The sequence below is a fragment of the Oncorhynchus tshawytscha genome, linkage group LG14 (genome assembly GCF_018296145.1).
Source record: "Oncorhynchus tshawytscha isolate Ot180627B linkage group LG14, Otsh_v2.0, whole genome shotgun sequence".
NCBI classification, from domain to species: domain Eukaryota; kingdom Metazoa; phylum Chordata; class Actinopteri; order Salmoniformes; family Salmonidae; genus Oncorhynchus; species Oncorhynchus tshawytscha.
In genome coordinates, this window is record NC_056442.1 from 26,021,803 (window position 1) to 26,049,258 (window position 27,456).

The window sequence follows — 27,456 nt, forward strand, 5'->3', positions numbered from 1 at the left end:
TAAACGGAAGCGATTCCCAAACCTTCCATAACAAAGCCATCACCTACAGAGAGATGAACCTGGAGAAGAGCCCCTTAAGCAAGCTGGTCCTGGGGCTCTGTTCACAAACACAAACAGACCCCACAGAGCCCCAGGACAGCAACACAATTAGACCCAACCAAATCATGAGAAAACAAAAAGATAAGTACTTGACACATTGGAAAGAATTTACAAAAAAAGTGAGCAAACTAGAATGCTATTTGGCCCTAAACAGAGAGTACACAGTGTTAGAATACCCAAACTTAAGGAAATCTTTGACTAGATACAGACTCAGTGAGCATAGCCTTGCTATTTAGAAAGGCCGCAGAAGGCAGACCTGGCTCTCAAGAGAAGACAGGCTATGTGCACACTGTCCACAAAAGTGCTGCACTTCCTAACCTATATTTATTTTCCCTTTTGTACTTTAACTATTTGCACATCATTACAACAGTATATAGACATAACATGACATTTGAAATGTCTTTATTCTTTAGAAACTTTTGTAAGTGTCATGTTTACTGTTCATTTTTTATTGTTTATTTCACTTTTGTTTATTATCTATTTCACTTGTAAACATGTGTTTCCCATGCCAATAAAGCCCTTAAATTGAAATTGAATTGAGAGAGAGAGAGAGAGAGAGAGAGAGAGACCTAATTTCGCTGCCAGAGCATAAGCAGGGACAGTTGTTACGCAAGGCCCTGGCCCAGTCTCTCAGAGGACGAGTACAATGGTGAATGTGTGGTTAGAGGGACTCCCACCTAGCCAATCCCAAACCAACCACCACCGTGTCTGCCAACTCTACCCCCCTCTCTATCCATCTACTTCCTCTGAAAAGAACAGAGCTTTCTATAATAAAGTCATTCATAAATACCATCATAGCTAAATATCTTTCTGCGAATAGCCCTATATGCCTCCTACTCCTGTCAATCTAAGCTTGGTCGGCTATCCAAGCAACGGCCCGGAGAGTCTTCCAGGAAAGTCGGTAGTTTACCGCCAGGCATGCGCTCCTCTCACTCTCTCCTCTTGGATCGGATCAATGATAGGGAGGGAGGCCATGGCCATCTCCTCTCCCTGGGGGCAGCATGGCTGAATATTAGATAGAGACAGATTGTATTAGATAAGGGCCCAGGACCCAGATAGAAGCGGGGCCAGGCAGAGCCGAAGTAGCATGACACCACCATGAAGAGGGAGGAATGGAGGGCGCTCGAACACAACAACACAACCTCAGACACACCTACACAGTACAGACACAACATTCGTGTCTGTTTTCCGACTCCTAGCTGCTCAGGCTTGTTAAATTGAGAAAGAGACAGAGATGGCGACATACAGTGCGTTCGTACAACTGTCTGTCGATCAGATCACACATTCCTGTACACAATGCACAATGTTTCTGAGAGAGATCCTGTTGAGGAATAGGAAAACAAACCAAAATTGCATTACATTCCATGTTCTATTTCCACATGATGGAATGGAAGAGAGTGGCTCGAAAGTGCCTCATGGTATGGCAGCGATGGTGTTATTTTATTAGTGAATAACATTATCAGGCCCACACAGCTAAATGAATCACTCAGCGATGGAAATGAAGCCTCCTACAGAGCCAGAGAATCATAGTGTATTACTTTAATTTCAACAGTTCAAGGGGGGGCCTCGGGCGTCACTTTACTACTTATATATTTGGATACGTTTGGAAATGTGAGACTCCCCTCCGTTGAATTGGAATTCCCAAAAAGCAGCAGCTCGTAGTAAAAAAAATGTTTTTAAAGGAAAAATAAAAGATTTGTGACCGTATTCATAAAGAGTAAAGCTCAGAGTAGGACTGCTGATCTAGGATCAGGTCCCCCCTGCCCATATAGCCTAATCGTATTCAAAACAGATCCTAGATCAGCACTCCTACTCCGTAGTGCTTTATGAATACGGGAACAGGGTGACTAACCTGCTAGCTACAGCCTTGGGATCTGAGCTGTTCTGTGAGATTCCTCTGCTCGATGAAAAGTGGGTGTAACTGTCTGTGAGATCACATTGTGACCGAACCATCTTGTTATCTATGTAGCTGCATTATAAATGGGAATCCAGACAGGAGGAGTACACAAGATTTGTCTGAGGGAGGAGAACACTCTGCTGCCATGAATCACAAACAGGGATTTTCCTACGAATCAGTTGGATTCATCCGCTGAGCTCGAGCTGCTTCAATCTCCTGCCAATACTAACCATATAAGAGTTCAGTAAGGGCAGACACATAGAAACGCGCACACACACACACACATTTACACAGTGTAGTAGTGGGCTAAAAAAAACGACAAGGAGACATATCTCACAACTGCCAGCTACATTCATGCCACCGGAACCATGTGTGTATGTGCGGCTGCTGCTGCTGCTAGCGGATTGGAACTGTGTTTCACTGTCTGTCAAACCCTGTTTCTATGGAAATGGACACAGGCGGTGGATGGAAAGAGGACTGCATGTCAAGCAGCTCCTCCACCCACCATATCTCACCCAGAGTCATAGAGACAGAAGAGCTAGCTAGCTAACCACACCCAGACGGATGTCCAGTCCAGCGACAGCAGCACAGCCAGACAGAGACATGCACCAGAGACATGGACCAGAGACATGGACCAGGCAGACCTGAACAGCTTCCTCTGTGACTGTGGAGAGAAGCCTTGTGCGAGGCTGCTGTGAGGATGTCAACAGAGCCCATATGAAAGGACCAGTGTGGTCGTGGAGGGGATTGAGGGTTCAAAGACATGCAGTCGGGGGGAGGAGCGGGTGGAGGGAGGGTGCCGTTTGGGGTCTTCCTCTGGGTTTCTTGGAATGCCAAGTCGCGAAGCTGAAGCAATAACAAATGTCCCATGCGGAGCAGCTGGAACTGTAACACACATGTAACACACTGTAACACCTCCATGTCAACAACAGCACAGGATCAGAAACATGAACTGACAGACATCCTATTCACTTAGCCACTTAGCCTCGAGTCCAGGCTTCCTGTACGATACTTGGGACTGGGCGTACAGTAACACGAGACTGCTATCCACTTGGAAGTCATTGTTAGACAGTGTACTACTACTATATGCTACAGGCGGGTGGAAGGAGATCATATGGATATGGAGGGATAGCCATGGGGTCTGGCTTTATGAGCCAGACAATAGCTCCCACCCCCTCCGCAGTGCAATTTGCTTGCAGCCGGGTTCTCATTTGACACCAAAACCTTTCATTACCTGCTCAGTTTCCAATCGGCTCTTCCTGTGGCTCCTTCCTGGAATTTAATACCATCACACTTAAGCCCCTTTGAAGGCTGATGAGAAAGTGAGAAAGAGAGAGTGAAAGAGAGCGAGAGAGACAGACAGACAGACAGACAGACAGACAGACAGACAGACAGACAGACAGACAGACAGACAGACAGACAGACAGACAGACAGACAGACAGACAGACAGACAGACAGACAGACAGACAGACAGACAGAGAATGCTAAATCCAAATATGGCATGCTCAGCAGACAGATTGATTTTGCACCAGGAGGTAAACAGAGCGAGAATGATGGATAGACATATGTGATTATGGAGTATGTAGAGAAGGAATGGGATGATTGGGAAATCTCCCTTTGCCCATCTGCACTATGTGTTAGCTGTCTGTCTATGTCTGTCTCTCTGTCTGTCTGTCTGTATCTTCCCCCTTCCCACCATCCCAATCCCACCTCTCTACAAAATCTATCATGTCCTCTCCTGCATAGCTCAACTCGTGCTCCTTTCCTTTGTCCTTGTAAGCTTTCATTACTCAGGATGGATGCTGAAGATATCAGCAGATACAATCTAGTGCTCCCCCAGCCTTCTCTCTCCTCTCTTCTTCTTCAATTCCCTCACCATCCCCCCTCCATCTCAGCCTTCTGTATCAGTGCTTCCTCAGCCTATGGGCAGAGCGAGTGCACTGGTCTGGTGTGTGAGCAGAGGTCACTTCTCTGCTGCTGCTGCTACTGTTAATTGATCTCCAGTGATGGATGCAATGCAGCCCTGGAGCCCTGTCTGGCCAGAGCTCTCTCCCTGGCTCTCTGTCTCAGGCGGGAAAGACTGTGGTGTGGACTGGCCTACTGGCTGAAGACCCTGGATGGCCCCAGCGCTCAGCATGCAGACACGACAGACAACGGGAGAACTGTTTGTCTGTGGGTGCAGACTCCCTGTCTAGGGACGACCACTCCCCCCCCGTTCGATAACGCTAGAAGCAGAGGCATTAGGTCCATGTGAGTGACAGACAGTCCCAGGACAGGGTAGGCCAGAGGGGGCATTGAGAGACAGACAAGCAGTCATGTTGGCTGTAGTCAATGTCCCGAAAAGGCCACTTTCTCCATTCAAATCCCTGAGGTTCCTCAGGGATACAGCAGGTCCTCAGTTTAAAGTGCATCTATCTGACCATGTAAGCCTGTAGGCCTACATCTTCATACGGTGAATGTACGCAGTTCCCAGGCAATGTGACCAGGTTTCTGTATGATTCTGACTCACACAGCAAGGACCTTCCACTACATCTTGGTTTGAAAGCAGTTCCCACTCCCTCTGTGAAGGACATCATGGTCGGACATCTTGAAAAGGAAACCACCCAGCGGTTTGGGGTCTAGAGTAACACATTCTAGACCCGCTATGAGCAAACAACTAGGGTCTGGCCTCTTCTGCAGCTGAAGGATTTTTTATTTGACCTTTATTTAACTTGGCAAGTCAGTTAAGAACAAATTCTTGTTTACAATGATGGCCTAGGACCAGTGGGTTAACTGCCTTGTTCAGGAGCAGAACGACAGATTTTGACCTTTTCGGCTCAGGGACTCGATCTAGCAACCTTTCGGGTTACTGGCCCAAAGCTCTAACTACTAGGCTACCTGTCGCCCCTAAGACTGGTGTTGATTGTGAAATAAGAGACATCTCTCCCTCCTCCCGCCATCCTTCTCTCCCAACCCCCTTCTTTGTCTTTCCCAGTGGAACTCAGGGTAACAGCTGGGTGACTCGGCCACATCTGGGGAGCAGCTGGGGGGTTGCAGACAGGCACACTGGGAGGCAGGGCTGAGAGGGGCAGGGGAGGGCAGAGAGGGGCAGAGTGTACGAGGTGAAATGGGAGCGAGAGCATGCAGAGTATCTTGTGTAGAACCAGATGCTCCAAATTGGCCGTGATACCACCATGGTTATGGTGAGTAATGGCCATAAGAAGAGAAAGGAGCATGTCTCGTTTGCACATTTACAACCAGAAGTCATCCAAAGCCAGCAGACTCTTCCAAACCAAAATATTTTAGCAAGCCTAAAATGGATGGAAACTGGATAAGAGATGTTGTACAGAGTTTATGTGTAGCCAGGGTGCATCTCAGATGTGACTTTGATGCTGTAACCTTTTCTCAGGGTATGAGTCATTGTCTGTGACTTTCTACACAGCTGGAGGGATCACGCGCATCTGTTTTTGGTCTCAATTAGCTGTCTCTTCTAAAGCAGTCTCTTCTATTTCTGCGCTGTCTGGCTTGAAAGGTAGAAAGCATTGGTTCTAAAGCACTGTTTTCAAAGGCAAAATACCCAAAGACAGAGGCAGATACTAAACAAACAAGATTTACTTTCAGTCAAGTATCTTCAGATGAGGCAAAGAAGTTTGAAGTGTGCCATCAAAACAACTTCTGAGTAGCTGCTGGTGTCGTCAGATCTGTGGCCTGAACTGTGCTGTTCCAAATGAAAAAAGATTGAAACCTCAATGAAGAATGCTCACGTTTTGGGCTTGATTGCTAAGGTTATAGCTAGAGTTGTTTTCTCGGTAATATCAAATGAGGAACTGTGATAATGTCCTCTGCTCCTCCCAGTCGAGGGAGGACATGACAGAGCAGGGGTCAAGCTTCAGTTCCGTCTCAGATGTGATTAGAGCGACAGGCCCTGGTGGAGATTTTCATCTGAAATATTTTAACCACCAACCAAAAATTAGACGCTTGACAGAGCAGAGACGTGCTCTGAGACACAGACACACACCCCCACACACACAAACTCTGCCAGGGACCTACTGCTTCTGTTTACCCCAGAAAATGTCCTTCCCTGCTGGCTGCTACTGTCCTGTCCTCTCTGTTTAGAGTTGCTTGCCTGGATGAGTCAGGATAATTCAACCTGTGAAGCCATCCAATCCAACCCCCACCCCCGTCGAAACACCCCGAAAAGCACCCAGCCTCACCAACCCTCTGTCTCCCTTCTCTCCACTCTTGACGGAGCGAGATGAATAGCGTGCTCTGTGCTTGGCAGATTGTGCTTCAAAAAGTCCCGGTAGGCTCCACTTCTCTTCTGTCTACCTAAAAACTAAGCCCACCATGCAGCACAGAGTCAGACCTGTTCAACCGTGAACCTGTGTATCACACAAGATCACGACCCCAATCATCTCTTGGTGATTGCACTTGTTTGTCACACCGATGGAATGGCATTCATACACACACTGACCACATCCAACTTGGCCCTGCTAAGAAACAGCAATACACTTTCTTGTTATCTGCAGCCAAAATGCCACTGAAGCAGAGGAATCACTGATTACCAAGGGGAAATCGGCAGACGCAAACACACATGCATGATTGCTCTCACGCACCATTCCCTTCGCTCATACACACACAAACACATACGCCTGTTGGAAATACACAGCCATTGAGTGCTCTAATGAAAATGACAATAGGCTGAATGCAATTAACTAGGTAGAAACCCAATCACTCAACTTAGCATTTACAGTGGCTTGCGAAAGTATTCACCCCCCTTGGCATTTTTCCTATTTTGTTGCCTTACAACCAGGAATGGAGGTTTGTACCATTTCATTTACACAAGATGCCTACCACTTTGAAGATGCAAAATATGTTTTATTGTGAAACAAACAAGAAATAAGACAAAAAAACAGAAAACTTGAGCGCGCATAATTATTCACCCCCCCCCAAGGTCAATACTTTGTAGAGCTACATTTTGCAGCAATTACAGCTGCAAGTCTCTTGGGGTATGTCTCTATAAGCTTGGCACATCTAGCCACTGGGATTTTTGCCCATTTTTTAAGGCAAAACTGCTCCAGCTCCTTCAAGTTGGATGGGTTCCGCTGGTGTACAGCAATCTTTAAGTCATACCACAGATTCTCAATTGGATTGAGGTCTGGGCTTTGACTAGGCCTTGCCAAGACATTTAAATGTTTCCCCTTAAACCACTCGAGTGTTGCTTTAGCAGTATGCTTAGGGTCATTGTCCTGCTGGAAGGTGAACCTCCGTCCCAGTCTCAAATCTCTGGAAGACTGAAACAGGTTCTCAAGAATTTCCCTGTATTTAGCACCATCCATCATTCCTTCAATTCTGACCAGTTTCCCAGTCCCTGCCGATGAAAAACATCCCCACAGCATGATGCTGCCACCACCCTGCTTCACTGTGGGGGTGGTGTTCTCGGGGTGATGAGAGGTGTTGGGTTTGCGCCAGACATAGCGTTTTCCTTGATGGCCAAAAAGCTCAATTTTAGTCTCATCTGACCAGAGTACCTTCTTCCATATGTTTGGGGAGTCTCCCACATGGCGAACACCAAACGTGTTTGCTTATTTTTTTCTGGCCACTCTTTTGTAAAGCCCAGCTCTGTGGAGTGTAGAGCTTAAAGTGGTCTTATGGACAGATACTCCAATCTCTGCTGTGGAGCTTTTACAGCTCCTTCAAGGTTATTTTTGGTCTCTTTGTTGCCTCTCTGATTAATGCCCTCCTTGCCTGGTCCGTGAGTATTGGTGGGCGGCCCTCTCTTGGCAGGGTTGTTGTGGTGCCATATTCTTTCCATTTTTTAATAATGGATTTAATGGAGCTCCGTGGGATATTCAAAGTTTCTGATATTTTTTTATAACTCAACCCTGAACTGTACTTCTCCACAACTTTGTCCCTAACCTGTTTGGAGAGCTCCTTGGTCTTCATGGTGCCACGTGCTTGGTGGTGCCCCTTGTTTAGTGGTGTTGCAGATTCTGGGGCCTTTCAGAACAGGTGTATATACAGTGGGGCAAAAAAAGTATTTAGTCAGCCACCAATTGTGCAAGTTCTCCCACTTAAAAAGATGAGAGAGGCCTGTAATTTTCATCATAGGTACACTTCAACTATGACAGACAAAATGAGAAGAAAAAAATCCAGAAAATCACATTGTAGGATTTTTAATGAATTTATTTGCAAATTATGGTGGAAAATAAGTATTTGGTCACCTACAAACAAGCAAGATTTCTGGCTCTCACAGACCTGTAACTTCTTCTTTAAGAGGCTCCTCTGTCCTCCACTCGTTACCTGTATTAATGGCAACTGTTTGAACTTGTTATCAGTATAAAAGACACCTGTCCACAACCTCAAACAGTCACACTCCAAACTCCACTATGGCCAAGACCAAAGAGCTGTCAAAGGACACCGGAAACAAAATTGTAGACCTGCACCAGGCTGGGAAGACTGAATCTGCAATAGGTAAGCAGCTTGGTATGAAGAAATCAACTGTGGGAGCAATTATTAGGAAATGGAAGACATACAAGACCACTGATAATCTCCCTCGATCTGGGGCTCCACGCAAGATCTCACCCCGTGGGGTCAAAATGATCACAAGAACGGTGAGCAAAAATCCCAGAACCACACGGGGGACCTAGTGAATGACCTGCAGAGACCTGGGACCAAAGTAACAAAGCCTACCATCAGTAACACACTACGCCAGAACGGTGAGCAAAACTCCCAGAACCACACGGGGGGACCTAGTGAATGACCTGCAGAGAGCTGGGACTAAAGTAACAAAGCCTATCATCAGTAACACACTACGCCGCCAGGGACTCAAATCCTGCAGTGCCAGACGTGTCCCCCTGCTTAAGCCAGTACATGTCCAGGCCCATCTGAAGTTTGCTAGAGAGCATTTGGATGATCCAGAAGAAGATTGGGAGAATGTCATATGGTCAGATGAAACCAAAATATAACTTTTTGTTTTGAAACGTGGCTGGGTCCGCTCAGCATGACAATGATCCCAAACACACCGCCCGGGCAACGAAGGAGTGGCTTTGTAAGAAGCATTTCAATGTCCTGGAGTGGCCTAGCCAGTCTCCAGATCTCAACCCCATAGAAAATCTTTGGAGGGAGTTGAAAGTCTGTGTTGCCCAGCAACAGCCCCAAAACATCACTGCTCTAGATGAGATCTGCATGGAGGAATGGGCCAAAATACCAGCAACAGTGTGTGAAAACCTTGTGAAGACTTACAGAAAACGTTTGACCTCTGTCATTGCCAACTAAGGGTATATAAGTATTGAGATAAACTTTTGTTATTGACCAAATACTTATTTTCCACCATAATTTGCAAATAAAGTCATTAAAAATCCTACAATGTGATTTTCTGGATTTTCTTTCCTCATTTTGTCTGTCATAGTTGAAGTGTACCTATGATGAAAATTACAGGCCTCTCTCATCTTTTTAAGTGGGAGAACTTGCACAATTGGTGGCTGACTAAATACTTTTTTGCCCCACTGTATACTGAGATCATGTGACAGATCATGTGACATTTAGATTGCACACAGGTGGACTTTATTGAACTAATTATGTGACTTCTGAAGGTAATTGGTTGCACCAGACCTTATTTAGGGACTTCATAGCAAAGGGGGTGACTACATATGCACTTACCACTTTTCTGTTTTTTATTTTTTTGAATTTCTTGAAATAAGTTTTTTTTTTTACTTCACCAATGTGGACTATTTTGTGTATGCCCATCACATGAAGTCCAAATAAAAATCCATTTAAATTACAGGTTGAAATGCAACAAAATAGGAAAAACACCAAGGGGGATGAATACTTTTGTAAGGCACTGTAGGCACAGAGAAGATCAGAAAGTTCTAATGTATGAATGTCTGTGTGCAAAAAAGCAGCTGACAGAAATACAAATTGAGGAAGACAAGAGAATCTTCTGGCTGAAAGCTATGCACACGTTGATGTAATCATTTCCAATGACCTGAGGATTTTGTGTTGGGCTGAGAGAGAACAGGCGATAAATAGCTTTTTTGTCCCTGTTGGCTAATTCCCATCTCTCTCTCCCTCACTCTCTCCCTCTCTCTCCCTCTCTCTTCTGTGATTAATTCAGCCACCCAAAATAGCCTGCTATAATTAATGCTATGTTACTAGTGGAGCGTAGTCCCTTTCATACAGACTCAGAGTACAAACATGATAATTGTCAAGAGGCTAACAAGAACAGCACATCCCAAAGTCACTTCCTTTAGTAACCTATATATCACTGGGCTGGTTTCAGAGACAAAAAAAGCACCTCCCGTGTTCTCGACTGGAAGTTACAATGCCAAAACCCTAAACAGTATGTTCAAACAATGCCGGTCAGAGTGGGGTGGAAGTTCAGCCCGTTGTTTACCAGTCACACCCTGATTATCACAAAGGGAGCAACGCCCTCCGCTGCCGGCTGCAGCTCAACTCGCCGCTGATTGGATGACCTTTAACCCCCTCCCATTGTGGGCCCAGCTGGTCTGTCCCTCCGTGTGTCCGTCTGGCTAACAAAAGGGTGCCAACTTTAAACGCTGCAATCTAAAAGGAAGGGGAAACGATTTGGGGAGATGAGGGGTTGCAAGTCAAACAGTTGCTCATTCAACTGTACATGCTCCTCACCCAAATCCTCAACCATTTCTTAGTGGGCTGCATTAAAATGGGCCAATACCAGCCAAGACAATAGGCCTAAGTTTAAGTCATTGCACTACAGTGCGGCACCCAGGTCAGACCCAGCCCTGCCCTGGAGAGTCCTGCCCATGCAGCTTCCTAGCTATCCAGGCAGGTGAACCACACTGTCCCTATTGTTAATGCTCGGCATGTGACACCAAGGAGGGGAAACCATAACACTCAGAGGCCAACAGACTGAAAGACACCCACTGAATAACATGACCCGCTGTGCTCAAGAATTGTACGGTATGCAATCAAGACACATGTAAAGAATGTTATAATGCACTGTTGTTTATCGATACATGATATGCATACCTATATGTCAGCTCAAGCATTTAAGCAGCTTTTTTATTTGAAATGATAAATACACATGGTACTCAACAGATCATTCCTGGTGTTGCTTTGCACATAGGATGATGGGGGTATTTCACGCGTGGGTGGCTTGATGTAAAACTTGTCTTGAGTTGTCAACACTTTGGCCTCAAGAAGTCCCTGGGAAGATCCCAATTGCACACTCCTCGAGAGGGGAGGAAATCTGGCTTTCTCATCCAATGGGTTTTGAGAAGGAGCCGAGGAGAGAGGACACGAGGTCTATGCAATTGAGATCTACCTCTGCTGTCGGTCTCAGGGCGGAGTCACAGATCAATACAGCACATAAGCACCATCTGTCAATGTATTACATTCTGCTGAGTCACATAATTGTTGCCTTATGGTGACAACAAGGCCCCAATGGCAGGGCCTATAAGTATGGCCATGATGGGATGACAAGAAACTTGAATGCCTGCTACAGTATGATGCTTCCTCATCATCAACCCCAGCCTCAATCATCATTGGTTTCTAACAAGAGGATGAGTGTATCGTGTGGGGGACATCTGGGGTCAATGTCAGGATGCTGGTCTGGACACATATCTCAGCCATCCTACCAGCGTATCAGAACCCGCAAGTCATTGTGTCATAGTATTACCATAGTGCTAGGCTTACACACCAGTGAAGCCAGTCATATATTCTGCATAATGTGAGTGTCGATACCGGCCCTCCATACCGGCCCTGGCTTGTCGTTCTCCACCCATTCCCACACGGCCGGAAGGAAGGTCCACAAAACTGATGTTCTTTATAGCCTTCCATTACAATAAGATACAGCAGCAAAACTACACTTCCTTTCAGCCGCACCTATACTGTTCCAGTTGATTGTTCCCTTCGCCATATCAGAGGATGCGGACAGGTAGCCTACATGAGAGTATAAGGTGTTTCATTGCAGGCATGCGTCGTATAAAGATGCAGGGCGCGTTTTTGAAATGTATTACTGTAGAGATGAATAGGCAAAAACTACCGCCGCACAGAACACGATAGAAGGTGGCTGGCTCTATTACACCGGACACAGATATTTCATAATTTACCTTTCAATAAAACCCAGCTCATGTTTCCACACAACAAGCAGAATACAATGGTATATACATCTGACTCAGAACGTAATGATTCGGCAATGCAGAGCGGCTTGTAAGGGTGGTCTTGACTGAACCATCTGCTACTGCAGACACTGCAAATCATTTAACATATTACATGCATATAAATAGCCTATTTCAAAACTATTGGCTGCAGTTATTTTTCAATAGATCTAAATTGTTTCGCATCTTGTTTTTACTAATTGATCCCATTTCTTGGATTTGAAAACGAAGAAGAGTTCCAAGACATGCACGCGCGGAGATGAATTCATTATTAACCATTCAAAATCAACAAAACATCAAGTCACCATAAATAACGGTATGGGGTATATGGAATATAGAGTGAACTCACCAATGAGAAGAGTGAATAATTGTGTGAGTCCGTGCCGCCTTTTGTGTAATCCAATCCCAACGAAATATGGAGGAACATGTAATTTCAGAATGTCTTCATGAACATTGGATGGAGCGATGATTCGATGCGGGCAAGTGGTCTTCTTGATGCAAATACTTGTACGAGTCAATCCGCGTATAATACAATAAAACAAAAAAAACAAGACGAGCAGTAAATAACGATTTCGATAAATGTTTTGTAATATTTATGCTTTAGTTGACTGTGCAGTTACTGTCGCACAGATTGGGTTCCTCTCCCAACTCCAGTCGCTGGCCCTGCCTTCTGAGCGAGCCTATTGGCACAGACGCCCGGACATGCAAATTTACTCTACCCGTTAAAGTTTTACAAAAACACAACGGACCCATGTTTCAGACACTCTACAGCGCCACCGTGTGTTTTTTATATATATATATATATATATATATATATATATAGATATATATATATATTTCTTAACCTTTATTTAACTAGGAAAGTCAGTTAATTAAGAACCAATTCTTATTTACAATGACGGCCTACAACGGCCAAACCCGGACGACGCTGGGCCAAATGTGCGCTGCCCTGCGGGACTCCCAATCACGGACGGTTGTGATCCAGCCTGGATTCGAACCAGGGTCCTGTAGTGACGCCTCTAGCACTAAGATGCATTGCCTAAGACCGCTGCACCACTCGGGTGTCCATAATCATTTTTAAAAAGTGGCTACACTATTGCACACTTAAATAACAGCTCTTTTCTTTCAAGTTGGATTGTAGTAAACCTAAATTGGTATTTAAGACTAAAATAAACGGGCTTTAAATGGACAAATGTGTTCTTGTCAGGCAGAAGATGCCATGATGTCCTGTCTTCAAGATTGTGGATGAGAATCTACTGAATGATTGATGTGTGGGATAAAAAGCTTCAGAGATCAATTCTGACTGTGAAGATCCTAAAAAGTCTCCAGATTTAACTTCTATAAGAAATAGATTTCCTCAAATGACTTTGTGGTTTCCGTATACATCAGCTTTTAGCAAGAAACAGTGGAATGTGCTGCCTAATAAAATGTCCATGTTCATGCAAATATAAACTAAAACCATCTGGTCATTATTAGCACTGTTGCAATCCAACTTTCCATTACGCTATACTACAGCATCACTGAGCCTTTCCTTTCCCAGTTTATGTGCTAGTCATTACATCTTAGTTGATAAATGTCTTGAGAAGTGGCAATTAATACTAACACTCATACTCGTTTGGCCCTACATGCGTACTTGTGTAACTTAAAGCTTGTGCCTACAGGACTTCAGCGCAGCACGCTTCTCATAAAGCATAGTTAAGGTTTTCAAAACAAATACACTGACCTCTTGTCTTTTACTGTGATTGGGTTGAATAGAGTTAGACTGTGATCAAACATTATTGATAGCTTCAGGGTCTGACAGGAAGTCTACTTAGTCAATATTCTACTTTGACAATCAGGGGTATGTCTGGTGCAAGGGCAAGGTAGATGGGCCAGAGATGAATACAAACAGTGGATGACTGTCCATTAGATTATTGTGGAGGAAATAGCATTAGAATGGTAGGATCTATTATCATAATGTTGTGTGCATGTCGACTCTGGAAGGTCTACTCTATTTCAGTCCAGAGACATGAACAGTGAATGACTCATAGGGAGTTACGAAGGGAGTCCAACAGCCAGGGCTGACAGCAGCTCAACCTTCATCTCTGTGTGCACCTTGCAGTGCTTCTCCTTGTGAATATCAAAGAGTTTAGCAGCACATACAGCAACGCAAGAGCCAGTTAGTCACTGTCCACTTCCCTGCCCAAACTCTTAATCAGAGTGAAGATGTCTAAAAGGTTTTTCATGTTACCTACTGACCAGGTAAATTACCTCATTTACTAGCAGGCACCTGCCAGCACAGGGGTATATTCATTAGTGCAAACCGTTGCAACGAAATTAATGCATCTTATTGGAGAAATTGAGCTTAGTCCTCCCCATTTGGGTCTGAATTAAAACCCTGTTTAAACAGCTAGCCAGTGGCAAAAGGTCTCAATTTTAGTCAACTGTTTATCGCAAGGATGGAAACCCACAGAATAATCATTTGTCTCTATGGAGCTGAAGTATGGGCCCAAAGTGCATGTACAGCATATCATGTGAAAATGTCAACGCACATATTTATGCCGAGGCTTTTTACAGTTGGCGTCATCTAGCAGGAATATTTTATTGCACTGTTTAAGGACATCTATGGTTTCCATCAAACAGTCCTTTAAAATACATACAAACACTGCTCTTCTAACATATCATGGAAATACATTCACAAGATGGATTAATACTGCAACCCAACAAGGCAGGGAAATAAGCCTTGTATTTTGAGACTAGTATAGAAGAAGATATTTTCTGGCATTAAATAGTAAATCTCCCAGACATTTATCTTTTTTTTTTTGCCAAAAATATACCTGTTGGAAGATTGCAACAATATTTGAAAGAGTAATCTTTGTAGTGTGTACAATTATGTCCAAATAACTTTTCGGTGTCAAAAATGCCTTTTTAGTACAAACAGTGCCATTTTCAGAAACAAATGTCATGTTTGTGGCATTAACATGTAATAATCAATCTGCATTAAAATGAGTTTGTTGTAAACCATTGGACCAGGGTACATCAAAAACACAAACCCACACTCAAAACATATTACCCCCCCAGAGACACAGCTCAAATCAGTTATATATCCTTCATACCTTTACATTGAACAAATATTATTAACACCAATCTCAAATGATTCAATCACACAAATGCCATAGAGTTTCTTTCTGTGTTCGTTTATACAAGCAGACACCTACCACTCCTTACTGTCAGCCCACCTCGTTAAGTGGTGGAGTGGCATCAAGTCACTGACAGTCAAAGTACTGGGAGTCAGTAGATCACCCATGTAGTACAGTTACCCTCTCTTAAATAAACCTGGTCCACAGCCATGGGACTTCTGCCAGAGAGTGACCACTAGTAATGACCTTTGACCCCATCTAGGCCTGAACTTGGGCAGCCTGCTCCTTCTCCAGCCGCCGCTGTTGGTAGGAGTTGTAGATGTCCAGGAACATGTCCTTGCAGGCAATTTTGGCGCCAAGCTTGGAACAGATGAGGAAGGAGCCGGCCATCTTGCGGTGCAGGGAGTAAGTCTCCTCGGGGGGCGGGGTGAGGCGGTGACGCAACATGATGGGGATCAGGCTCTGGATCCGCTGCGTGGTGCTCTGGGTGCCAAAGTCAAAGGGGTCAGAGTTGGCGAAGGCCTCGCCCAGGATCATCACCGCCTCCACGTGGGCGTCCTGGAACGCCTGGGGAGAGGGGTCATTTTCAACACAACTTGGTAACACTCCGCATGTACAATGCTTTATTTCTTGTTAGAAGCATGTCTCAACCTTTATTATGGTCTCAAAATGAATAACATATGTCCCTCGTTTTTTTTACTGACTCAAAAGTGTAGAAAAGTACATGGCTATGTATACAACCCCGCCCCAGTAGAAGGAGAGGAGAAAGGGAACAGAGAGAGAGAGAGAAGAGCAATGTCATAAACCACACATTAAAAAAAAATTATACGCTTCATGACACCATGGTTATCACTGCACAAAAATACCCTCTTACCTTGGCCTCAAACCCCGTGAGGAACTTGAGGTCCTTGGATTTCTCCAGAACAGTCTCCCTATCTCCGATGGAGGCTGCGTGCACCACCTGGACACAGACAGACCAACTTGCGCCATCAAAAAGGTTACAGAGAACTAAATCAAAGCCATTTGATATGCTGTGCTCCTGGGTCTAAAATATTAATGGGATCTGTCATTCATCGGGTAATTGTTAGGGCACACCGAGGCAAAACGTTGTCCAGGTAGTACATCCCTGTTTTGGTCCATTTTCTTTCGTTTGGCGTTTAATGCACACGACTCAGATTAATTTACCTGTACGTAATCATCTGTGAAGGCCTCAGGGAAATCCCGGCACGCACCGAAATCCAACAGAATAATCTGGAGACACAAAGTGGGTGGAGGATTAACTACGTAACATCCCCACCAAAACAACAATCACCATCACACATGTTCATGAATGCGGGGAATAAAGTGGTATTTTCTTATGAAAATGTATGATACATTTTTTATACATGTATTCAGTGTATTTCAGTGTACATGTATTCAGTGTATTTCAGTGTACATGGAATCCATTATGAAGCTATTTAATACAAAAACATGATTGAAGGTTAGAGTCATGGTATTGATGAATGACACAGAGGTTAAGTCCCCAAATGGCACCCAATTCCCTACATAAAGATCAGCGCACCCTGTGGGCTCTGGTCAAAAGTAGCACACTATATAGAGAATAGGGTGCCAGATGAGACACCGCCAGCATCTTGTCAAAGGCTCACTTGCCCTCTCACCTTGTTCTGCTCAGCGTTGTAAAAGAAGTTGGCCCAGTTGGGGTCCGTCTGCATGAAGCGGAACTCAAAGAGCTCTCTCAGACACAGCTGAAGGATGTTGAAGCAGATCTGCAGGGGAGAGGAGATGTGGGACCACAGGGGTTAGTTTACCACTCCTAAACTAAGTCCCAAAATAGGGAACAGGGTGACATTTGGGATGCATCCCCTACATACTGTGAGTGATATCAGTGTCACCACTCGACTTGGGATACTGCCCCCTGCTGGTCCAAATGAGCCATGTGCATAGTGTTGCATCAGAAATGTGGTTTTAGAGTGCCCTTTTAAAGTGTTAATAATGCTCTCCTTTATCTGTTGTTTTCATTTAATCCCAACGCCACAGGTGCTGAATCGTGAGTGAAACATCTGCTCACAAAGTAAGAACCCTGGAGTCATTTTAAACCAGATTCCACAATCACTTGAGCCATCTAATAAATATGAATGATTCCTCTACTTCTGGGTGTAGAGACAATGGCGTATGAGTCATTGCTTCAGGATTTGGGGGGGAAATGCATATCTTCATATCAATGACAACTGAGCAGAGCACATTATACAGGTGGTCTGCAGAGTCATAACTTAGCAACTTATCTAACGGTTAAGACAGGGTTTCCCAAACTCAGTCCTCAGGACCCCAAGGGGTGCAACGTTTTGGTTTTTGCCCTAGCACAACACAGCTGATTCAAATAATCAACTAATCATCAAGCTTTGATCATTTGAATCAGCCGTGTAGTATTTAGAGGTCGACCGATTAATTAGGGCCGATTTCAAGTTATAACAACAATCGGAAATCGGTATTTTTGGAAGCCGATTATGTCCGATTACATTGCACTCCACGAGGAGACTGCGTGGCAGGCTGACCACCTGTTATGCGAGTGCAGCAAGGAGCCAAGGTAAGTTAGCTAGCTAGCATTAAACTTATCTTGTAAAAAACAATAAATCTTCACATAATCACTAGTTAACTACACATGGTTGATGATATTTCTAGTTCAACTAGCTTGTCCTGCGTTGCATATAATCAATGCGGTGCCTGTTAATTTATCATTGAATTACAGTCTACTTTGCCAAACGTGTGTTTTTTAACAAGCGCATTCGCAAAAAAAAAGCACTGTCGTTGCACCAATGTGTACCTACTAGAGGTCGACCAATTAATCGGAATGGCCGATTAATTAGGGCCGATTACAAGTTTTTATAACAATCGGAAATCGGTATTTTGGGGCGCCAATATGCGATTATTTTTTATTATTATTATTATTTATTTTTTTATACCTTTTATTTAGCTAGGCAAGTCAGTTAAGAACACATTCTTATTTTCAATGACGGCCTAGGAACGGTGGGTTAACTTCCTCGTTCAGGGGCAGAACAACAGATTTTCACATTGTCAGCTCAGCGGATCCATCCTTGCAACCTTACAGTTAACTAGCCCAACGCAATAACGACCTGCCTCTCTCTCGATGCACTCCACAAGGAGACTGACTGCCTGTTACGCGAATGCAGTAAGCCAAGGTAAGTTGCTAGCTAGCATTAAACTTATCTTATAAAAAACAATCAATCATAATCACTAGTTAACTACACTTGGTTGACGATATTACTAGATATTATCTAGCGTGTCCTGCGTTGCATATAATCTGACTGAGCACACAAGCATACAAGTATGTAAGTATCTGACTGAGCGGTGGTAGGCAGAAGCAGGCGCGTAAACATTCATTCAATCAGCATTTTCATGTGTTTTGCCAGCAGCTCTTCATTGTGCGTCAAGCATTGCGCTGTTTATGACTTCAAGCCTATCAACTCCCGAGATGAGGCTGGTGTAATCAGGCTGGTGGCTAGCTAGTTAGCGTGCGCTTCAAACTTCACTCGCTCTGAGCCTTGAGCTGGTTGTTCCCCTTGCTCTGCTTGGGTAACGCTGCTTCGATGGTGGCTGTTGTCATTGTGCTGCTGGTTCGAGCCCAGGGAGGAGCGAGGAGAGGGACTGAAGCTATACTGTTACACTGGCAATACTAAAGTGCCTAAAAGAACATCCAATAGTCAAAGGTTAATGAAATACAAATGGTATAGAGGGAAATAGTCCTATAATTCCTATAATAACTACAACCTAAAACTTCTTACCTGGATATATTGAAGACTCATGTTAAAAGGAACCACCAGCTTTCATATGTTCTCATGTTCTGAGCAAGGAACTGAAACATTAGCATTCTTACATAGCACATATTGCACTTTTACTTTCTTCTCCAACATTTTGTTTTTGCATTATTTAAAGGAGGCTAAATTGATTTTATTGATGTATTATATTAAGTGTTCATTCAGTATTGTTGTAATTGCCATTATTACAAATAAAATAAAAAAAATTGTCCGATTAATCGGTATCGGCTTTTTTGGTCCTCCAATAATCGGTATTGGCGCTGAAAAATCATAATCGGTCAACCTCTAGTACTATTAGGGCAAAAAAATCTAAATGTGTACCCCTTGGGGTCCGAGGGGCCGAGTTTGGGAACTCTGAGTTAAGGACAGTCAGAGCTACAAAAAAAGGTCTCCAGTCAGTCACGGAGTTAGACTAGTGTTAGGCAATGCTGTGGCCACAACATCACCCCACAGCGCTACAAGGAAAAAGGCCATTCACCACATTCACCCAATGTTTATTCTCCTGGGTGGAGGTCAACTCTAACCTGATTCCTTGTCTCCTGATCCAGATCCACACAGCTGTCCAGCGGTACCCCTGACACCAGCTCCATGGCCAGAACCCTCCTTCCTGAGAGCTCGTCCACCACAAATGGCACGTGGAAAAATGGGTCATCCGCCAGAAGTGACCTGAGGCCAGAGGCAGACAGAAATCATTAATCTGCTCAACAGGACTGAGCTGGTACATTGCTATGCATCAATATACAACAGGCCCACAAATTGTACTACCATCAGATTCACAGTGCATTAGAGAGCGTATCATCCTGACAGGAACTGAAATAAATAAAGATAAAAATCACATGAGGGCCAGCTTCCCCAATACTGTGGAAAGTGGTATTTAATTTATACTCACTGTATAGTAACATTTGGATACACTAAGAGGACTACTACAGGCTATTCAAGTTCATTATCCTTCTGAAGAGACATCATGACAGACTCAGTGGTGTAGGGCTTACTTAAAATGCTTGGCACTCTCCGCCTCTCTCTTGTAGTCGCACTCCCACGCCAGTTCTCTTTGAAGGACTTCTAGACTACTGTCTGCAAACAAGCCTGTGAGAAAATAAATGTCAATGTAAGGCAGCCTCCTGAGGGCATTTTCCCAAGTACTAGGATATCTTTCTCACTACAAAGCATTCAAGTAGATTATTTCAGTAATGAAAAGCGCTATATAAGTTGAATACATTATTATTAGTTTGGATTTCTGAACCCTTACCGTCTGGTAGAACAATACTCATCTTCAGCACAGACATCAGGTTGTTGATGTCACTGTGGATGCTCTCAACTACTCCTGGGTACTGAGAGAGAGAGAGAGAGCGAGAACAGACATCCAGAATTACATGAGAAAACAACAAAAACTGTCTGAGAATAACAAGAATCTAATCTTAGAGCTCCCGTGACAAAAACACTACGATAATCTCTTTCCCAGAACAAGAACATTTTTTACAAGTTACTGTTAAAAAGAGGCAACCAACCCTTAACTAGGAATCAGGATTTTAGGTAGACGTTTTTTTTTTTGTTCAGCCAAAGATAAATAATCTACATTTTACAATGACAAATAAAACCTAATCTATTCATGGGTCATTGACTGATACTATTGCTACTATACTACTGAACCTAGAAATGCAGCCCGGTTCTCTTTGGATGTCAAAGAGTATGGGATCCCTCACCTGGATCTTCATGGCGACCTCCTTGCCGTCCTGCAGCATCCCGTGATGCACCTGGCCAATGGAGGCGGCGGCGAAGGGCTTTTCGGCAAACGACGACAGCTTCTCCCTCCAGCCCGCACCTAGCTCCTCCTCCAGAACTTTCTACAGTCACATCCACAGCAGAGCGGAGAGTGTTGGAGTTCAATTTGATTCCAAAATGACTTGCTAACAGTCGTAGCAGTGGAATGTCCAATATTACTGTACAATATCTGAAGTTCAAGAATACTCCCGATAGGAGCAGCAATCTAAGGCACTGCACTAGAGGCGTCACTACAGACACCCTGGCTGTATCACAGCCGTCCGTGATTGGGAGTCCCCTAGGGAGGCGCACAATTGGCCCAGCATCGTCCGGGTGTGGCCGGTGTAGGCCTTCATTGTAAATGAGAATTTGTTATTAACTGACTTGCCTAGTTAATAAAAGGATAAATACATTTATTTTTATAATCATTTCAGTGTATGCATGACTCACATTCATCTGCCAGGCAGGCATGAAGTCCGCGCTCTGTCGGACCCGCTCAAAGATCTTCTGTAGCTGGGGGTTTATGAAGGAGTTATCTACCAGGAAGAACACAACACATGTTCAATTTGACCTAGCATGCATAATGTGTTGAATTGGTAATACTTTACATAGGATGTAATGTAGCATCTATAATGCCTTTATAGATGCAGCATAACCATCAAACAAGTATTCCAATTGAATTCATCAAAGATAAATGTGATGGGTGACAGAGGGGAGGGGTAGACCATTATACCTTGTATACTGAGCATCTGTCCTATTTTGAGGGCTGCCCCTCTGACTTTGCACAAGGTGTCCACTATCCTCTCAGCATTGGCCTCGGACAGGAGAGGAGAGTCCAACAGGGCACCCTCTGAGAGAGACATGGTCGGGTTTATTAAGGAATCACAATGACAGAGAGAAGCAAGCATTCAGTAAAACAAACTAAGGTCTGAATTCATGAGCAAGACCAGAGTAACTACACTCGTACATGAGAAATACTGTATATCAGAACATTCAATGGTGAACCAAGCCATATTGAGAGGAACTTCAAATCAGTCCAGATTCAGCACAATGCCAGCCTGGCGGCCAATCGAACAACCTATCACGCAGCTTCTTCATCTCAGGGTATGTTTCAGAGATGCTTGGAGGAACCTACAGTTGAAGTCGGAAGTTTACATACACTTAGGTTGGAGTCATTAAAACTCGTTTTTCAACCACTCCACAAATTTCTTGTTAACAAACTACAGTTTTGGAAAGTCGGTTACAACATCTACCTTGTGCATGACACAAGTAATTTTTCCAACAATGGTTTACAGACAGATGAATTCACTGTATCACAATTCCAGTGGATCAAAGGTTTACATACACTAAGTTGACTGATCCTTTAAACAGCTTGGAAAATTACAGAAAATGATGTCATGGCTTTAGAAGCTTCTGATAGGCTAATTGACCTAATTTGAGTCAATTGGAGGTGTACCTGTGGATGAATTTCAAGGCCTACCTTCAAACTCAGTGCCTCTTTGCTTGACATCATGGAAAAATCAAAAGAAATCAGCCAAGACCTCAGAAAACATTTTTTAGACCTCCACAAGTCTGGTTCATCCTTGGGAGCAATTTCCAAACGCCTGAAGGTACCACATTCATCTGTACAAACAATAGTACGCAAGTATAAACACCATGGGACCACGCAGCCATCATACTGCTCAGGAAGGAGACGCGTTCTGTCTCCTAGAGATGAACGTACTTTGGTGCAAAAAGTGCAAATCAATCCCAGAACAACAGCAAAGGACCTTGTAAAGATGCTGGAGGAAACAGGTACAAAAGTATCTATATCCACAGTAAAATGAGTCCGATATCAACATAACCTGAAAGGCCGCTCAGCAAGGAAGAAGCCACTGCTCCTAAACTGCCATAAAAAGGCCAGAATACGGTTTGCAACTGCACATGGGGACAAAGATCGTACTTTTTGCAGAAATGTCCTCTGGCCTGATTAAACAAAAATAGAACTGTTTGGCCATAATTACCATCGTTATGTTTGGAGGAAAAAGGGGGAGGCTTGCCAGCCGAAGAACACTATCCCAACCGTGAAGCACGGGGGTGGCAGCATCATGTTGTGGGGGTGCTTTGCTACAGGAGGGATTGGTGCACTTCACAAAATGGATGGCATCATGAGGGAGGGAAATTATGTGGATATATTGAAGCAACATCTCAAGACATCAGTCAGGAAGTTAAAGCTTGGTCGCAAATGGGTCTTCCAAATGGATAACGACCCCAAGCATACTTACAAAGTTGTGGCAAAATGGTTTAAGGACAACAAAGTCAAGGTATTGGAGTGGCCATCACAAAGCCCTGACCTCAATCCTATAGAAAATTTGTGGGCAGAACTGAAAAAGCATGTGCGAGCAAGGAGGCCTACAAACCTGACTCAGTTACACCAGCTCTGACAGGAGGAATGGGACAAAATTCACCCAACTTATTGTGGGAAGCTTGTGGAAGGCTACCCAAAATGTTTGACCCAATTTAAAGACAACGCTACCAAATACTAATTGAGTGTATGTAAACTTATCACCCACTGGGAATGTGATGAAAGAAATAAAAGCTGAAATGAATCACTCTCTCTCCTATTATTTTGACATTTCACATTCTTAACATAAAGTGGTGATCCTAACTGACCTTAAACAGGGAATTTTTACTGGGATTAAATGTCAGGAATTGTGAAAAACGGAGTTCAAATGTATTTGGTTAAGGTGTATGTAAACTTCCGAATTCAACTGTACCTGCACGCTTGGCTCCCATAGACTGCTTCGCCACCTCTGCAATGGCACCTAGTCCCAGCCCGACTGCCAGACCTGCCAACGAGACAGACATAAGGAAGTGTGCCAAACACTACATTGTTTCACTTGAGACGCACACTGATCTCTCCTCATAGACATGTGCCATTTAAGTCAGAGAAGCCTTTTTGTCCTTGACTTGACACTCCGGTACCGCTTGCCATGTGGTAGTAGAGAGAACAGTCTATGACTGGGGTGGCTGTGGTCTTTAACCATTTTTAGGCCCTTCCTCTGACACCGCCTGATGTAGAGGTCCTGGGTGGCAGGCAGCTTAGCCCCAGTAAAATCAAGGTCATAGGGACTGGGATGTGCAATGATGTAATGACTATAATGGTTGATTTAATAATGTACTAGAAATTTTGATTGATTGTAATATAGCTGCATGCTGGCTGGGTTATGTTTCTTTAGAATGCCATACAACCGATGCCCATCAATAGAATCCTATAGGTGTACCTAATAAAACTGCAATATCTGGGGTTGATTTCCATTCACTGCAGTGAAACTCTTACCCCCGAAGTTGACCAGCCTGCTGATTCTCGTGGCAGGGACCTTCCTCTCTCTTGCACGATCACTAAGCTGTAAAAATGAGACTTCCATTAAAACAATATCTAACACCAAACATAATAAAAATTAGCTCATTTGAGCTACAACATCTAAATTATTTTAGGCTAAAAGACCCCAGTCTCGTGCCAAAGGATAACACTGCACAGTAAAAGATGTTACATAACATAAGGGCCTGAGAAACTACATGCCACCATGTTTCAGCTATAGCACATACCTGGAGTAATACAGTACCACATCGGTAGGCCTATATAAAATTGGTTCATCTCAGAGGATATATTTAGATTTACAATATTCACGAGAAGCACAGTACAGTAGTATAAATGTATGCATAAAGACCGCCATTGCAAAGTTCTTTAGAAAATGGGGAAATTATTTCATAATATAGCAAAGACCAACTTAACCCCCAATGTCCCCATCATGATTTACAACTACAATGCCAGCCCAGGAGGTAAGCATACGTCACTGACCTTCTGCTTAACAATAGGCCTGGAGAGTGCCTGCTTGGACTCCCTGGCCTTCTCAATGTCCTCTGGGGTGAGTCTGGCCACTACCGAGTCATGGACAAACCTGGTGTGGTGTTGCGTCGAGGCGATGTGCAGGAACCGGGCACTTTGGCCAGGCAAGCCTGCTCCCCCTGGACCCCGGGCTGGGCTGGGAGGAACTCCGCTGGGCATCTCTGTGGCCCCTGGGCCTGGGGGGAATTCAGAGCCCACCGCCCATTTAGCAGCCTCACCCGGGTCCATTTCCTCCCATCCCTCAGCATCAGGGAACACATCATCCTTGATAGACTGTTGCTGAATATGGAAAACGTCACATTCAGTGCCTCATTCAATGTCACGGCAGGCAATAGACACCATGGTGCACGCAACTGTATTAGGCAGAGTACTAAAACACTTTATGCAGCCTAAAAGCTGAAAAGGGCATTGAACTGTGATAATGTGTGTACATCTATTTATTTGATGTGTGCAGAAAGGCCCCCTTCTCTCCCGTGTGACCATACCCTGGCAGAACCACCCATGACTGTGCCCATCACGCCCTCGACCACCTCCTGGGCAGCTTTGACCCCAGTGCCCAGCGTGGAGTTACAGGCCATTAGCCTCAGCATCTCCCCCTGGGTGTTGGCAAACGCTTGGCCAACCTTCCCTGCTCCCCGCAGCACCTGAAACACCTCAGCTAGCATCTCTGCAAAGACACACACACACACACACACACACACACACACACACACACACACACACACACACACACACACACACACACACACACACACACACACACACACACACACACACACACACACACACTTTAAGCAATCTAGCTACCTATACATTTAGTCTAAGCTTGGCTTATCATTGAAGAAGATTCAGTATGCATGACATGTAATGCACACACGTGTATTCGACCTGCACTCCTCACAGGCTATATAAGTAACTCATATGCTTTCCCAAAGACGTTGTCGTTTGATTACCAAGTGAAGATTGTGTCGTAACTGCACCACTATCGAATATAAAGAGGCAAAATGTAGATTTTTAATTTGGGTAACGTTGAATGCATAGATTTAACCTAAGCATGTTGTTCACACTCGCTACTAAGTTAGCTAGCTAGTCTTCACACCCCAACATCAACGCTAATGAATCACTTAGTTAACTTTAGCTAGATAGTTTAAAATATACCGAGGAATTGTCAGTCACTTACTATTGAAGGGATGCTTTCTATAGAATGTGCAGTAGCTGACGACTGTCCTCTTGCCCGTGAAGTCAATGGAAGCTGTTTTGCAACAACTTTCAGACCCGGAAATACAGGTTTAACTAGATTGACAGACGTGCCTATGGTCCAACTGCGCCGGGCAAAATAGGATAAGGCCGGCGTAATATCACTAGACCAATCCTACGCCACGTTTCAACGATTTAATGTGTGATTGACGGAGGAACGTCTGTCCACTGAACAAATCAGAGAAGTGAAAGGTGTGGCTACGACAACCTAATGGCTAATAACGTATTAATGGGCGTATCATGAGGGAGCATGCTGGTGTTTGGAATGTAGTTTAAAAATCTTGAGGATGGTGCTGATGCTCAGTGGCGTGTATTTATGGATGCAAAGGAACGCCAGGCTTCCCCCAAAAATTGACCAAGGAAAAAAATATATACAATAATTTATATTTCGTCTCTCTGAGTTTCATAATGTCATTCAATTCGCAAGAGGCAAAATGTATCTCATCGAGAAAGCACCCAAGCGAGCGAAACAGTGTCCCTCTGTCTCTTTATGTTTAGCCCATCTATCTGATGCTATGTTGCAGCAGCCAGCCAGCGCCAGCCGTCTGGGCAAAATGAGTATGATCTTGTTGGCGCCCGTGGCATTGAATGAATGCAAGAGAAGCTAGCGACCCAGTGTTGCCAACTCAGTAAGGAAAGTAGCTATTGGCTGTCCTAAAAGTCGCTGGAAGTCGCTAAATGACGCCATCGCCTAATTTGCATAATTGGCCATGTGCATGTAATTGTGATGGACGCTGTAGGAGAGAGGAATAATGTCATGGGAGAGACAAAACGTGAGTAAAAAACACCCTAAATATGTTTAGAACTACAAATGAGCAAGCTGCAGAGAGTGGCACACACAGCGAATAAGAACCAGATATTTGAGGCCATACTCCTCCTTCAGCACTTTATGGACCCCATTGTTAATCCCAGTCATAACAGAGGCATTGTCAGTCCCTATCCCCAGGAGTTTCTCTTTTTTTAAGACAACACTTCTCGAGGAAAGCTACAACAGCACGGGCTATAGATTTGGCATCTATTCCCTCCAACTCAACAAGCCCCAGACATGTTGATACAATTGTCTGCTTGGTGTCACTAAAGTACCTTATCACAACCCCCAGGTACTTAGAAACACTTACACCCGTGGACTCATCGAGGAGGCTGAAACGCTGGTCAACCACATCTGTGGACTCATCGAGGAGGAGGCTGAAACACTGGTCAACCACATCTGTGGACTCATCAAGGAGGAGGCTGAAACGCTGGTCAACCACATCTGTGGACTCATCGAGGAGGAGGCTGAAACACTGGTCAACCACATCTGTGGACTCATCAAGGAGGAGGCTGAAACACTGGTCAACCACATCTGTGGACTCATCAAGGAGGAGGCTGAAACACTGGTCAACCACATCCGTGGACTCATCGAGGAGGAGGCTGAAACGCTGGTCACCCACATCCGTGGACTCATCGAGGAGGAGGCTGAAACGCTGGTCACCCACATCCGTG

At 44.3% G+C, this 27,456-nt stretch overlaps 2 protein-coding genes across 3 annotated transcripts in view; both read right to left on the bottom strand.

The window, feature by feature from the left end:
• numbl (NUMB like endocytic adaptor protein) overlaps positions 1-12,773 on the bottom strand; it is a 77,110-nt gene extending 64,337 nt beyond the window's left edge. For both annotated transcript variants that reach the window (XM_024444739.2, XM_042297226.1), the window contains exon 1: positions 12,465-12,773. The gene's annotated coding sequence lies outside the window, so the exon portion shown is untranslated. The remainder of the gene's footprint in view (positions 1-12,464) is intronic.
• Positions 12,774-14,873: 2,100 nt separating this feature from the next.
• On the bottom strand, positions 14,874-26,035 carry coq8b (coenzyme Q8B). Its single transcript, XM_024444740.2, has 15 exons — positions 25,898-26,035; positions 25,203-25,384; positions 24,670-24,996; positions 24,148-24,214; positions 23,585-23,656; positions 21,562-21,678; positions 21,279-21,364; positions 20,771-20,911; positions 20,317-20,398; positions 20,060-20,153; positions 19,592-19,733; positions 16,893-17,000; positions 16,420-16,485; positions 16,109-16,195; positions 14,874-15,801 (listed from the first exon to the last, which is right to left on the bottom strand). Exons 2-15 carry the CDS (start codon positions 25,380-25,382, stop codon positions 15,493-15,495), a joined length of 1,878 nt encoding a protein of 625 aa, XP_024300508.1. The 5' UTR covers positions 25,383-25,384; positions 25,898-26,035; the 3' UTR covers positions 14,874-15,492.
• Between the last annotated feature and the right edge of the window lie 1,421 nt (positions 26,036-27,456).

Coding starts and splice junctions, on each gene's coding strand:
- coq8b (XM_024444740.2), bottom strand. CDS start 25,382: ATGCTAGCTGAGGTGTTTCAGGTGCTGCGGGGAGCAGGGAAGGTTGGC. Junction 20,154..20,316: donor GAGTATTGTTCTACCAGACG/GTAAGGGTTCAG, acceptor ATTTTCTCACAG/GCTTGTTTGCAGACAGTAGT. Junction 15,802..16,108: donor TCACGGGGTTTGAGGCCAAG/GTAAGAGGGTAT, acceptor CCCTCTCCCCAG/GCGTTCCAGGACGCCCACGT.